At 39.1% G+C, this 14208-nt stretch overlaps 1 protein-coding gene across 1 annotated transcript in view; it reads left to right on the top strand.

The window, feature by feature from the left end:
• LOC108524410 (dedicator of cytokinesis protein 11-like) overlaps positions 1 to 14208 on the top strand; it is a 155962-nt gene that overhangs the window by 30158 nt on the left and 111596 nt on the right. The window contains 3 exon segments of the mRNA XM_017865480.1: positions 2573 to 2713; positions 4061 to 4273; positions 12760 to 12882. Of these exon segments, the coding sequence (XP_017720969.1) occupies positions 2573 to 2713; positions 4061 to 4273; positions 12760 to 12882 (477 nt within the window).

The raw sequence follows: 14208 nt of genomic DNA on the forward strand, positions 1-14208 counted from the left end.
TATAAAAAAGTAATAGTATAATGGGCCTCAGGGATGTTTGTTCTAAGATATTCATTCAGAAATTTACTTGTTCCAAGCATGTCTGAGTCTTTGATCCTCCCACCCATGATTGGGCTCTAGTTGGACATGTCAGGCTGTTTCATTGTATACAAAGGAGCCAATTGACTGTGGTTGAAACTAAGTCCAGTATCTTTACAAATTTGTGGTGTAGCGTTTTTGTGGTAATAAAACTGAACTGGTTTTATGTCTGAGTTGTTTATCAGTGAGCTATGGTAGGAGAGAAATTCACAGTTGTGATGAAGCTTTAAGGAGAAGAAATTGAATGTAATGTTGGTTATGGAAGGCAGTCTCACCTCAGAGAAACCTATGTTGTTATCTGTCAAGTACCTTTTCTAGGTGAGGCACCATCCTGTAATTTCACCTTTTCTTTTGGCCATAGTTCATTGTTTAGAGACATGACCTTAGAGAATAAAGAAACACTGGCTGACTAAAGGGGATGGCTCCAACTTTGAGCTGAAGAGGCCATATGTCCCAACATTTGTACTCACAGGCCTTAGAATGGAAAGGATTTGAAGGCTGGAGTGGTTTGGTCCAGTTTCTCTTTCCATTCTACTGTCTGAGTAAGACAGAAAGGAGAGCAGATAAATGGGTGGAAATTAAACTTGATTTCCATGGCAATGACTTGCCTCCACAGATAGATATATGTTCAAGAGGGATCTGTCTAGTCCCACACATTCACATTCCTTTTGTAGATAAATAGATTCAAAGGGGAAGAAGTCATGCTTTCAGGCACAAATCTTACGCATTGGGTCCTTTTAAGGAGGTTTTAGTCATACTGGGTAGGTTAGAATAGCTATAATTATCCAGTATTCTTCAGACATAATACCTGTTTTGGCTTGATTTACTTAGGTAATTGAGAAAATTTTGTGTTTCTTGTCTTGAGTTTTCCATACTGACAGTGTCATTCTGCTCAGATCCGTCCAATCATTTTCTGCCTACAATGTCTATGGCCTTAATGGAAGTATAGTAAATTATCCCCACAATCCACACTTTTCTGCCCCTTTGTGAATAGAATAGAAGTCTGTTAAGACATTCAGCATGAACAGATGAACTTAGATTGCCTGAGCAATCTTTATCTTTGAGAGACAGATTACTCCCCTACTGAAAGGAATTCCTTTACAAACCCCATATCTTCTCCTTAAACTTGTTTTTATTTCAAAATACCAATAATTTTTAAAATTGATTGCTGTGGCAGCCCAGGTCCATTGCCCAGCTCTGTTAGCTGAGTTCAGTGTTGCTCAGTTTCCTAAGCAGATGCCTCTTACTCTGTTCATATTAAACACAGGTAGTCCATGGGGTTCCAGCCTTTTGTGCCTCTCAACCTAAATGCTGCTGACTCCCACATCCAGATCTCTAAGTCAGGCCTCTCCCATTTTTCCAACTACCTGCTACCATCACCTCGAACACAACACATTCCATACTGAACTCACCATTTCTACTCACTGTACCCCCAAATCTGCCATTCATTTGTATTTCACGACTAAGTTCATAACATCACTTTGTATTGAATCTCCCAAATTAGAGATCACTGTGTTAATCTTTCTTTTTTTTTTTTTTCTGAGACAAGGTCTGACTCTGTCACCCAGGTCGGAGTGCAGTGGCACCATCATAGCTCACTGTAGTCTTGAACTCCTGGGCTCAAGCCATCGTCCCACCTCAGCCTCCCGAATAACCGGGACTACAGACCTGCACCACCGTGCCTGGCTAGTTTTTATTTTTTTGTAGAGACAAGGGTCTCACTGTCTTGCCTAGGCTGGTCTCGAACTCCTGGGCTCAAGCGATCTTCCCTCCTTGGTCTACCATGTTAGTTTTGATGCTTCCTAGACCCATTCCTGTCAATTTTGCCTCCTGCACAGCTCATAAAAGAAACCAAATTTCGACTGTCCTGGAACATACATTGTGTGTGGAACACAAAGAAAAAACACATATGAAAAGTCATATTAGAAGGATAGAGAAAGGAAGTATAGACTGTCAGGGAGTGTGCAGTTTTCTATAGGGAGTTAGGAAAAGTCTCCCTGCAGAAGAGTCGATTGATCAGAGACTTGGAAATGAGGGAGCAAGCCATGTAGCTATCTGAGGGAAGAGGGTTCCTGACAGAGTAGCAAGTGCAAAAGCCCTGGCCTGGGAGTGTCCTTGGTGTGCTGGCAAAATAACCAAGGAGGCCAGTGTGGCTTGAAGAGGGAAGAGGGCAAGCGTGGTAGGAGATGAGGTCAGAGCGGTGCGAAGAGACAGGGAATCATGCCATGTAGGACTTTGTAGGCCATAGTACAGACATGTGACTTTTCCATTGCCTTTAGATCCGAGTTTCATCATCTCCCTCTAGGATTTCTCCATCACTGTTTAACCTTAGTGTAAAAAGTCTGCAAAGGCTTGTTAAATGAAAACATAAAAGGGTTCAAATGAAAATGGACAGAGAACTGTTGGATTTTGCCATTTTGGTATATTGATGTAAATCTATGTTAATATGAATCCTATCTTTTTTTGAAAATGATTCATACTATCTCTTTTATAGAGGTTGGACTTTTCAGGAATTGAACCTGATATAAAGCCATTTGAAGAAAAGTGCAACAAACGTTTCCTGGTAAATTGCCATGATTTAACTTTCAATATCTTGGGCCAAATTGGAGACAATGCAAAAGGACCACCCACAAATGTATGTATGACTTTGCCTTCTACCCCCCTTGCATCAGTGCATTAAAGAAACGTCTTTCTCAAAATAATTTGTAAACCAAACCTCTGTGACATGCAATTTACCTATATAACAAACCTGCACATATACCCCTGAACCTAAAATGAAAGTTTTATATATATAAAAAAGAAATCTTATTACAATAAAAAAAATGAAGAAACATCTTTGTATGACTGAGAACTATTAATAATTGACTACGTGTAAATTCCAGTGCCACATATTATGATAAATTTGACATGCAAGAATTTTATACATCTCTTTCTTTTGCCAAAATATGACTATGTTCTCATTTTGAGGATTCGTGAAAATCTTACCTACTCAGAAGAGCAGATAGAGTAGGCTCTTGATGTTCAAGAGGAGCATGTCTCCCAAACTTGCAAAATCCTCAAATGCGTAAATTCTACTAGATAATATGTTTTCTTCTATGAAATTGGCTCGTAGCAATAAGTAAGGATCACCATAACCATGTTGGGATACAGATGCTATGCAGTCTGCTAGGCTCGGTCACTATTCTATAGCATTAGATTCATTTTGGTCTACAGAGAAAATTCTAAGTGATGGCTGTCATGGATCATTTGAGTTGCTTAGAAATCCTTGAAACTGTAAATGTAAAACCTTCAAAGAGACTGTTTTTTATGTTCATCTTTATTTTTTGGTTCTAGTTTTGTCTATTAAAAATAAAACAGTGATGATAGATTCTCTTACAAAATAGCTTAAAAGTACAGCAGACTTTTCTGTGTGTAAAGGGTTAATCTTTATGCCATCTGGCATGAAATTTCTCTTTGTGACCATCTTTCAAATGCCATCTGTAGAGAGGAATCATGTCTTCCAAAATTGCTGATAGGGCAAAGCTTTTGTCAAGTAATTTGATGTTGATTGTTATTAGCTCTTATGAAATGTATAGTCAAGTAAGTTGGAACATAACAGAAGAGAATATTTATTTCTATACTGTAATATTGGCATTATTTTTTAGGTAGTTTCAGTAAACATGTAGAGAATTAAATTTTATTCATAGAACATTTTGTGTTATTTAAATGTAGCTTTTGATTTCTGTTTTTTTTTTGTAAACTTTATAACTTGTGAAATTATCTACACCTGACAGAAGTTAAAATTTGATGAAGTCTGTTGTTTTGGAATAGCCTTTGTTCTGTGCAGATAAGCCATAATATAATTTTAGCTAAGTGTTGAACTCAGAAAGGAATTGTAATCACAGAAACTGGAGGAAAAAAAAACGTATTTTGCACTTGTGCGCCTCCCCACCATGCCCCTACTAAAGTCTCAGTTTTAAAATATAACTGTTTTTATTCCCAGGTTGAGCCCTTTTTTATCAATCTTGCCTTATTTGATGTAAAGAACAATTGTAAGATTTCAGCAGACTTTCATATAGACCTGAATCCCCCATCTGTCCGCGAAATGCTGTGGGGCTCTTCAACCCAACTGGCCAGTGACGGTAGCCCAAAGGGCTCTTCACCTGAATCTTACATTCACGGAATTGCCGAATCTCAGTTACGCTACATACAGCAGGTAATGAATGACCTTTAGTCTTAGCAGTACGTTCAGAATAAGAAACAGAAATATTATTGCATTATTTCGTGGTTTCAGACCAATGTTTTCATGACATTCTCTCTCATAAGGTCTTTCGATAGATATTTTTCTGGTGACTGAAGTTTGAGGGCAAAAATGGAAACCAGTGAACATGCTAGTAACATGTTATCAAAGGAACTTTTTTTTTTTTTTTTTTTGAGACGGAGTCTTGCTCTGTCACCCGGGCTGGAGTGCAGTGGCCGGATCTCAGCTCACTGCCAGCTCCGCCTCCCAGGTTTATGCCATTCTCCTGCCTCAGCCTCCCGTGTAGCTGGGACTACAGGCGCCCGCCACCTTGTCCAGCTAGTTTTTTGTATTTTTTAGTAGAGACGAGGTTTCACCGTGTTAGCCAGGATGGTCTCGATCTCCTGACCTCGTGATCCACCCGTCTCGGCCTCCCAAAGTGCTGGGATTACAGGCTTGAGCCACCGCGCCCGGCCCAAAGGAACATTTTTAATGGGACCATGATGTGAGATACAAGGGAATTATTTTGCGAGATAGAAAGCTGATACAGGCCAGGCGCAGTGGCTCACACTTGTAATCCCAGCACTATGGGAGGCTGAGGTGGGCGGATCACTTGAGGTCAAGAGTTCGAGACCAGCCTGGCCAACATGGTGAAACCCAATCTCTACTAAAGGTACAAAAAAAATTAGCCGGGCGTGGTGGTGTGCGCCTGTAATAACAGCTACTCTTGAGGCTGAGGCAGGAGAATCGCTTGAACCCAGGAGGTGGAGGTTGCAGTGAGCCGAGATCACGCCACACTGCACTCCAGCCTGGGTGACAGAGCAAGACTCCGTCTCAAAAAGAAAGCTGATACAAACACACATAAACATACCTGCACCCACACTCATGTGTATACTTCTGAGCAAGGCAATAAGTGCTTGAAAGTTTTGGTTTTTAAGAAAAATTGACCCTAAATTAACTCTCCCACCCCTAACTTTCATGTCCATTCTGAATATGAGTAGGTCATTTGAATGGGGCATGTGGTCTCTTTATACAAGGAGTTTTACTTGAAAAGCAATGGGTGGGAACTGCTTGTGTCATAGCTATAATGCTATACTCTTCTGTTTATCTGGAGCAAAGATTCCCTTTCAGAAAGAGCTTAACTGTTCTTGGAATTCTGACCTCTGACCAGACGGGAGGCCATAAGAAGTTAGCGGAGTGGATTGATCATCTGCTCGCTAGACTTTTGCAGCTAAAAGGAAATGAGAGCATGGCATAGAATTAAAAGTAGAAAGAGGCATATGAACAAAACTGTTCATGTTGTAAGGAGATTGATTTTTTTCTAAATAAAAATACCATTCTTTTTTTTTCCTGATTATAATAAGTACATTCTTATGTAGAAAATTCAAATAATGTAAGAAGTATAAAAAAGAAAGTAAAATTTGCCACCAAAAGACAATGCCTATTAACATTTTGGTAAACATCTTTTCAGACATCTCTGTTGTGTATATAGAAATATATACACATTATGTATATGCTTATAAAATTATATTCATGTTGTTTTATACCTACTGTATTCTTTTAATATATTTATCATCCTACATCAATATCTATAGATCAGTCACATTTATATTAAAGGCTAACATGACATTTCATTGATTTAGCTACTTAAGACATTTCTAATTATTTGCTGTCAGAAGTAATGCTGCATTGAATCTCTTNATGCTTGCTGCTTGGGAATTCAAAGCTGAGTCAGCCATTACTTGGGACCCTTCTAAGCTGTTTGACTTGGGGGGAATTATTAGCCTTTTACACTCAATTTTCTATTCTGCCCTGTCTCCTCCAAGGGTTCTATCTGGTACAAATGAGATAATGTGTCTGAAATGCATTGGAAACTGGAAATCACTATATTAACAAAGTTGGTAATATACCAAGGAAAAAACGAAATTTTAGTAGAGACTCAGTGATAGATTTTCCGTTTGAATTCATTAGTGATGCCCCTTTAAACAACAGGCATAACCAACTAACATGCTATGTAGAGGATATTATGTTTGGAAGGAGTCAAACTGGACAGGAGGTGTTCCTGTTCCACATGCATTCAAAGAAAATGTAACTTTGGTTGCATCTGCATTAGTACGTTTAAATAAAGTGTATGGGGACAAAATGAGTTTTGGATTCTCTGTCTCCTACCTTTGCATTGGAAGCACAAGAGCTCTTGAACTGCAACAAAGGAATATCTTCTAGAGGATGATTTAGCTTTTCCATATTAGAGCAGTAAAGTTTCTTTTCCTTCTTGGTGGAAATAAATATTAGTTAAATATTAATTGCTCTTGAGTTATATGCAGCTGCATTTAAAACGTATATCTAGTTCCACTTGAGAAATGTACACTATTTTAACACACATCAATTAAGCCAAACAATGTACATTGTATTAAATTAGGTCGAAGAACTCACTTTGCATACACAACCAAACCAAAGAGGCAAAGCAGCAATGGTGAGACCTGCACTACGGAGGCTAACAGATGTGAGGTTGGTGACAAAATATAAAATCCATTTTGAAAAGAACGTTGGAAGCTTTGAAAACTGTATCTATTTCTAGGGTCCTGAACACGATCCTTTGTTGAATATGAACATTCTTTACTAAAATCATTAACCATAAACAACCATATGTACAAGGTTACATAAGAAAGTCTAACAGAAGTACTTTTTTCCCAGGGAATTTTCTCAGTGACGAATCCACATCCTGAAATTTTCTAGTTGCAAGAATTGAAAAGGTGCTGCAGGGAAACATTACACACTGTGCAGAACCCTACATCAAAATTCTGATCCAGTAAAGGTAATTTATAAAGATTGTTGATCGACATTTCACCTTAACGTAAAATTTGCCTTTTACTGATATTTTAAATGCCATTGCTTTGAGCATGCTATACATTCTGAAAACATTGTGTACTGTGTATGTGTGCTAAAACATGGAACATGGCATATTTTCCTATTGTCGTTGGTGTTCTTTTAATGTGATAATCTGATTTCTGCTTGATTATCAAAATAAGAGCCAAAAGCTTTTAGGCAGCATCTGCTAATTGACACCATATCCTTGACAGTAGCCGTTCTTTTCCTTACAGCCCTATATAAAGCCCTAGAATGAATGTCAGAGCTGGGAGATTAGAGATGATCCAGTCCTATAGTTCCCAAATGTCAGTTCATACCCAGATTTACTCCTGTCTGTGATGAAACGGGAAAAGAAAGACAGTGAACATTTCATGAAGCTAAATGTGTTTAATTCGGAGGGCTGCCCTTTATTCTGAGATCTTTGCCCTTCCTGCGTTTTAAAGGTTATGCGTATCTTCCTTTCATGAAATGTTGGCATATTAAATGGCAGGGATTTAAAAAATTGTTTTGTTGAATGTGGCAATATTAAAAGTTGGCAACCCTATATTGTCATCCACATTTCTAGAAAATTGTGAAATTCAAATGTTTGGAAATCACTGCTCTAATCTCATCCTCTCCTTTTATAAATGGGAAAACTGAGACCCCAGGAGGGGAAGGTTCATGGTTGAGTTCATTAGTAGCACTCCAGCTACTGTGTATTTATGAAACATCACTCTGTTGTACATGGCATTTCGTTGTGTACCCAAATAGTGTTTATTAAGTGGAAGTTGCTGATGTGATGGGACTAATTTGTGGAGGAAAATGTCTCAACAATATAGATAAAAGCCTCCAGCACTCTGTATCCTAGGGATAAGCATCCAGCCAGCATTTCGAGGTCTGTTTAGACTCTATAGGCAGTTTATCTCCTTGTCATCTCTCCTTGCCTGTGCAAACAGCAGCTCCTACCCACACTTAGACTAATTGCATTGACTCCTGGTGACTTGCTCCTTATCTTGGGAGTAGAAAGGGCAGCTGTATCCAGAAGAAACTTCTCCCAAGAATGATGAGCATTTGCCTGCTACGTGAAATAAAGTACATGTTAAAGCCAGTGAACATTTTCCAGTAGAGGTCTTTGGTGCAAAGTGTGCCCTATATCTATTTTGTCTGTCTTCTGCTATAAATGACAGAAGCTCTGTTAATGAGAAAATCCAAAGCCTTTATGAAGTACTTCGGACTTGAAAAATGGCTGGCTGATGCATGTTGTTCTTNGAACATTTTAATGGGACCATGATGTGAGATACAAGGGAATTATTTTGCGAGATAGAAAGCTGATACAGGCCAGGCGCAGTGGCTCACACTTGTAATCCCAGCACTATGGGAGGCTGAGGTGGGCGGATCACTTGAGGTCAAGAGTTCGAGACCAGCCTGGCCAACATGGTGAAACCCAATCTCTACTAAAGGTACAAAAAAAATTAGCCGGGCGTGGTGGTGTGCGCCTGTAATAACAGCTACTCTTGAGGCTGAGGCAGGAGAATCGCTTGAACCCAGGAGGTGGAGGTTGCAGTGAGCCGAGATCACGCCACACTGCACTCCAGCCTGGGTGACAGAGCAAGACTCCGTCTCAAAAGAAAGCTGATACAAACACACATAAACATACCTGCACCCACACTCATGTGTATACTTCTGAGCAAGGCAATAAGTGCTTGAAAGTTTTGGTTTTAAGAAAATTGACCCTAAATTAACTCTCCCACCCCTAACTTTCATGTCCATTCTGAATATGAGTAGGTCATTTGAATGGGGCATGTGGTCTCTTTATACAAGGAGTTTTACTTGAAAAGCAATGGGTGGGAACTGCTTGTGTCATAGCTATAATGCTATACTCTTCTGTTTATCTGGAGCAAAGATTCCCTTTCAGAAAGAGCTTAACTGTTCTTGGAATTCTGACCTCTGACCAGACGGGAGGCCATAAGAAGTTAGCGGAGTGGATTGATCATCTGCTCGCTAGACTTTTGCAGCTAAAAGGAAATGAGAGCATGGCATAGAATTAAAAGTAGAAAGAGGCATATGAACAAAACTGTTCATGTTGTAAGGAGATTGATTTTTTTCTAAATAAAATACCATTCTTTTTTTTTCCTGATTATAATAAGTACATTCTTATGTAGAAAATTCAAATAATGTAAGAAGTATAAAAAAGAAAGTAAAATTTGCCACCAAAAGACAATGCCTATTAACATTTTGGTAAACATCTTTTCAGACATCTCTGTTGTGTATATAGAAATATATACACATTATGTATATGCTTATAAAATTATATTCATGTTGTTTTATACCTACTGTATTCTTTTAATATATTTATCATCCTACATCAATATCTATAGATCAGTCACATTTATATTAAAGGCTAACATGACATTTCATTGATTTAGCTACTTAAGACATTTCTAATTATTTGCTGTCAGAAGTAATGCTGCATTGAATCTCTTGTGCACACATCTTAGCTCATTTGTTGAATTATCTCCTTAGAATAAATTCCAAGCATTGGGATTTTTAGGGTCAAAGATTATGCTGATTTATATAGATGATCAAACATTGGGGAAGACTTCTTTACATGGACTGTCACTGTCTTTTTGGGGCTGTGGATTTCTGGTGGCTTGTCCTCAAGTTGTCCCTTATTCCCTGATAGCCCCTTAGCTTGTTACTGAGACTGTAGTTGTCACCTCTGTGAACATTACACAATGATGGTGGGTGCTTCTGAAAGAGGGATTGAACAAGTAAAGTGTTGTAAATATTTGAGAACCTGCTATTGAATTTTATGTTTAAAATTTCCTGCACAATATCAAATAAGTCATTTTAAGCCAATGTGTATTTCCCATATTACTTCAGTGTGTACCACTCAGCTGTATGTTCAATGCAGGAAGTTTAAATTATGATTTCAGATGTCATCCAGTTTGTAATTTGGGACAGGAAGAAAATCAGCATTTGAAAAAGATCTCCTGTGTGCCAACATTATTCCATCAGTGTCTCGTGTAATCATAATAGTTTATGAAATGATATAATCACTACTGTTTGACAGATGGGGAAACGGAAGCTCAGGGAGGTTAAGTAAGCTGCTCACCATTACACAGCTAGTCTTGGTGATGGTAGGATTTGAATTTAGGTCTGTTTGAAATAATTTGATCAAGAATAGTAGATGAATGTAATTAAGTGCTGAAATATAGAACACTAGCACATGCCCTGCCACACCCTGGGAGCTTTGTAAGTGCTAGTGGCTGGGGTAGAGGACCTGGCCCATTCTCTAGCTGGAGGGGCCAGCAAAGTGGATAAGAATCGCCCTGGGGTGGGGAGGCATATTCATGCCCCTTGGTGGGAAACAAGGACTGGGCCATAGACCTTGTCCTAAACGGCCAGACCTCCAACCCACGTGGGATTTCTGGGCTCTCTCTGGCCACCTTTTGCATTCTGGGGACAGGGAGAGGACCAGAAGCTGATGGGACAAAAGGTAAAACAACCCCAAAGAGTGTCCCCCATCATTAGAATCCCTGGTCAGTTAGAAAATGGACATCTCTGTGCCTCAGCATCCTCATCTACAAGTGGAGGTGGTGACCATACCTGTGTCCAAGGGCTGTGGGGAGGCACAAACAAGGTGCGTGGTTCTAAGAAAACACTCAGCACTGTGATGGGCACACTGGGTTTGGTCAGTACAACGTAGTAGCTAGGAGTAGTAGCAGTAACAGTGATCTCAAGCAAGTGAAAACAGCAAGCTTTTATCAATTATCAACTACCTTAAAATTATAGTACTCATTGCTGGCATCAGTAGGAAATGCCTAGAGTACTGGGAATGGGAAACAATCGGTGCTCAGTAAATGTTAGCTATAGCAATAATCAGTATTACTGTTCTCAAACTCCTGGGCTCAAGCAGTCCTCCTGCCTCAGCCTCCCAAAGTGCTGGGATTACAGGCATGAACCACCACACCCAGCAGTATTACTGTTCTAATCTGGCCTCATCATATGAGATGTTGGGTGTATGGACCTCAGGGCTGAGAGAGAATATAGCATGGGCTGTGTAATCTGGAAGCCTGGACTGCCGTCTTCTTCACCCACTTACTCACTGCACAAACCTTTCTGAGCCTCCATTTCTTAATCTATAGAATGTGTATATAGTAGTGCCTACATTTCAAGGTTTTTATGAAGACCGAATGAGATAAAGCATGAAAACCATCTAGCATGGTTATGTGGCAGTTAGCGTAACACTGCACTCAAGGTGTACTGTTCAGCATACCTTCTGCAGGGAAAGCTCGGGCAGTCTGCCAACGCGGTCAGCCTCACAGCTCAAACAGCATGTTCCCGGCAGTACTAGAAGCCAGGTTCTGTGACCTTGGGATGCTTTGGTGGGCCACCTGGGTAATAACAAGGTACCTGATGTGCATTACTTCATTTAATCCATATAAGAGATGTATGAAGTCACTACTATCATGCTATTTCACAGATGAGAAACCTGGGACTTAGAATGTGACTTGCTTAAACCCATAAATGTTGGAGCCAGAACCCAAGAAATTTGACAAGCAATTTTGAACCACTTTGTTCATTTTCTCAAGGAAATTTGAACCACTTTGTTCCATGCTTGCTGCTTGGGAATTCAAAGCTGAGTCAGCCATTACTTGGGACCCTTCTAAGCTGTTTGACTTGGGGGGAATTATTAGCCTTTTACACTCAATTTTCTATTCTGCCCTGTCTCCTCCAAGGGTTCTATCTGGTACAAATGAGATAATGTGTCTGAAATGCATTGGAAACTGGAAATCACTATATTAACAAAGTTGGTAATATACCAAGGAAAAAACGAAATTTTAGTAGAGACTCAGTGATAGATTTTTCCGTTTGAATTCATTAGTGATGCCCCTTTAAACAACAGGCATAACCAACTAACATGCTATGTAGAGGATATTATGTTTGGAAGGAGTCAAACTGGACAGGAGGTGTTCCTGTTCCACATGCATTCAAAGAAAAATGTAACTTTGGTTGCATCTGCATTAGTACGTTTAAATAAAGTGTATGGGGACAAAATGAGTTTTGGATTCTCTGTCTCCTACCTTTGCATTGGAAGCACAAGAGCTCTTGAACTGCAACAAAGGAATATCTTCTAGAGGATGATTTAGCTTTTCCATATTAGAGCAGTAAAGTTTCTTTTTCCTTCTTGGTGGAAATAAATATTAGTTAAATATTAATTGCTCTTGAGTTATATGCAGCTGCATTTAAAAACGTATATCTAGTTCCACTTGAGAAATGTACACTATTTTAACACACATCAATTAAGCCAAACAATGTACATTGTATTAAATTAGGTCGAAGAACTCACTTTGCATACACAACCAAACCAAAGAGGCAAAGCAGCAATGGTGAGACCTGCACTACGGAGGCTAACAGATGTGAGGTTGGTGACAAAATATAAAATCCATTTTGAAAAGAACGTTGGAAGCTTTGAAAACTGTATCTATTTCTAGGGTCCTGAACACGATCCTTTGTTGAATATGAACATTCTTTACTAAAAATCATTAACCATAAACAACCATATGTACAAGGTTACATAAGAAAGTCTAACAGAAGTACTTTTTTCCCAGGGAATTTTCTCAGTGACGAATCCACATCCTGAAATTTTTCTAGTTGCAAGAATTGAAAAGGTGCTGCAGGGAAACATTACACACTGTGCAGAACCCTACATCAAAAATTCTGATCCAGTAAAGGTAATTTATAAAGATTGTTGATCGACATTTCACCTTAACGTAAAATTTGCCTTTTACTGATATTTTAAATGCCATTGCTTTGAGCATGCTATACATTCTGAAAACATTGTGTACTGTGTATGTGTGCTAAAACATGGAACATGGCATATTTTCCTATTGTCGTTGGTGTTCTTTTAATGTGATAATCTGATTTCTGCTTGATTATCAAAATAAGAGCCAAAAGCTTTTAGGCAGCATCTGCTAATTGACACCATATCCTTGACAGTAGCCGTTCTTTTCCTTACAGCCCTATATAAAGCCCTAGAATGAATGTCAGAGCTGGGAGATTAGAGATGATCCAGTCCTATAGTTCCCAAATGTCAGTTCATACCCAGATTTACTCCTGTCTGTGATGAAACGGGAAAAGAAAGACAGTGAACATTTCATGAAGCTAAATGTGTTTAATTCGGAGGGCTGCCCTTTATTCTGAGATCTTTGCCCTTCCTGCGTTTTAAAGGTTATGCGTATCTTCCTTTCATGAAATGTTGGCATATTAAATGGCAGGGATTTAAAAAATTGTTTTGTTGAATGTGGCAATATTAAAAGTTGGCAACCCTATATTGTCATCCACATTTCTAGAAAATTGTGAAATTCAAATGTTTGGAAATCACTGCTCTAATCTCATCCTCTCCTTTTATAAATGGGAAAACTGAGACCCCAGGAGGGGAAGGTTCATGGTTGAGTTCATTAGTAGCACTCCAGCTACTGTGTATTTATGAAACATCACTCTGTTGTACATGGCATTTCGTTGTGTACCCAAATAGTGTTTATTAAGTGGAAGTTGCTGATGTGATGGGACTAATTTGTGGAGGAAAAATGTCTCAACAATATAGATAAAAGCCTCCAGCACTCTGTATCCTAGGGATAAGCATCCAGCCAGCATTTCGAGGTCTGTTTAGACTCTATAGGCAGTTTATCTCCTTGTCATCTCTCCTTGCCTGTGCAAACAGCAGCTCCTACCCACACTTAGACTAATTGCATTGACTCCTGGTGACTTGCTCCTTATCTTGGGAGTAGAAAGGGCAGCTGTATCCAGAAGAAACTTCTCCCAAGAATGATGAGCATTTGCCTGCTACGTGAAATAAAGTACATGTTAAAGCCAGTGAACATTTTTCCAGTAGAGGTCTTTGGTGCAAAGTGTGCCCTATATCTATTTTGTCTGTCTTCTGCTATAAATGACAGAAGCTCTGTTAATGAGAAAATCCAAAGCCTTTATGAAGTACTTCGGACTTGAAAAATGGCTGGCTGATGCATGTTGTTCTTTTTTTTTTTTTTTTTTTTTTTTTT

This window comes from Rhinopithecus bieti, unplaced genomic scaffold (assembly GCF_001698545.2).
Source record: "Rhinopithecus bieti isolate Rb0 unplaced genomic scaffold, ASM169854v2 scaffold_82990, whole genome shotgun sequence".
Lineage (NCBI taxonomy): Eukaryota > Metazoa > Chordata > Mammalia > Primates > Cercopithecidae > Rhinopithecus > Rhinopithecus bieti.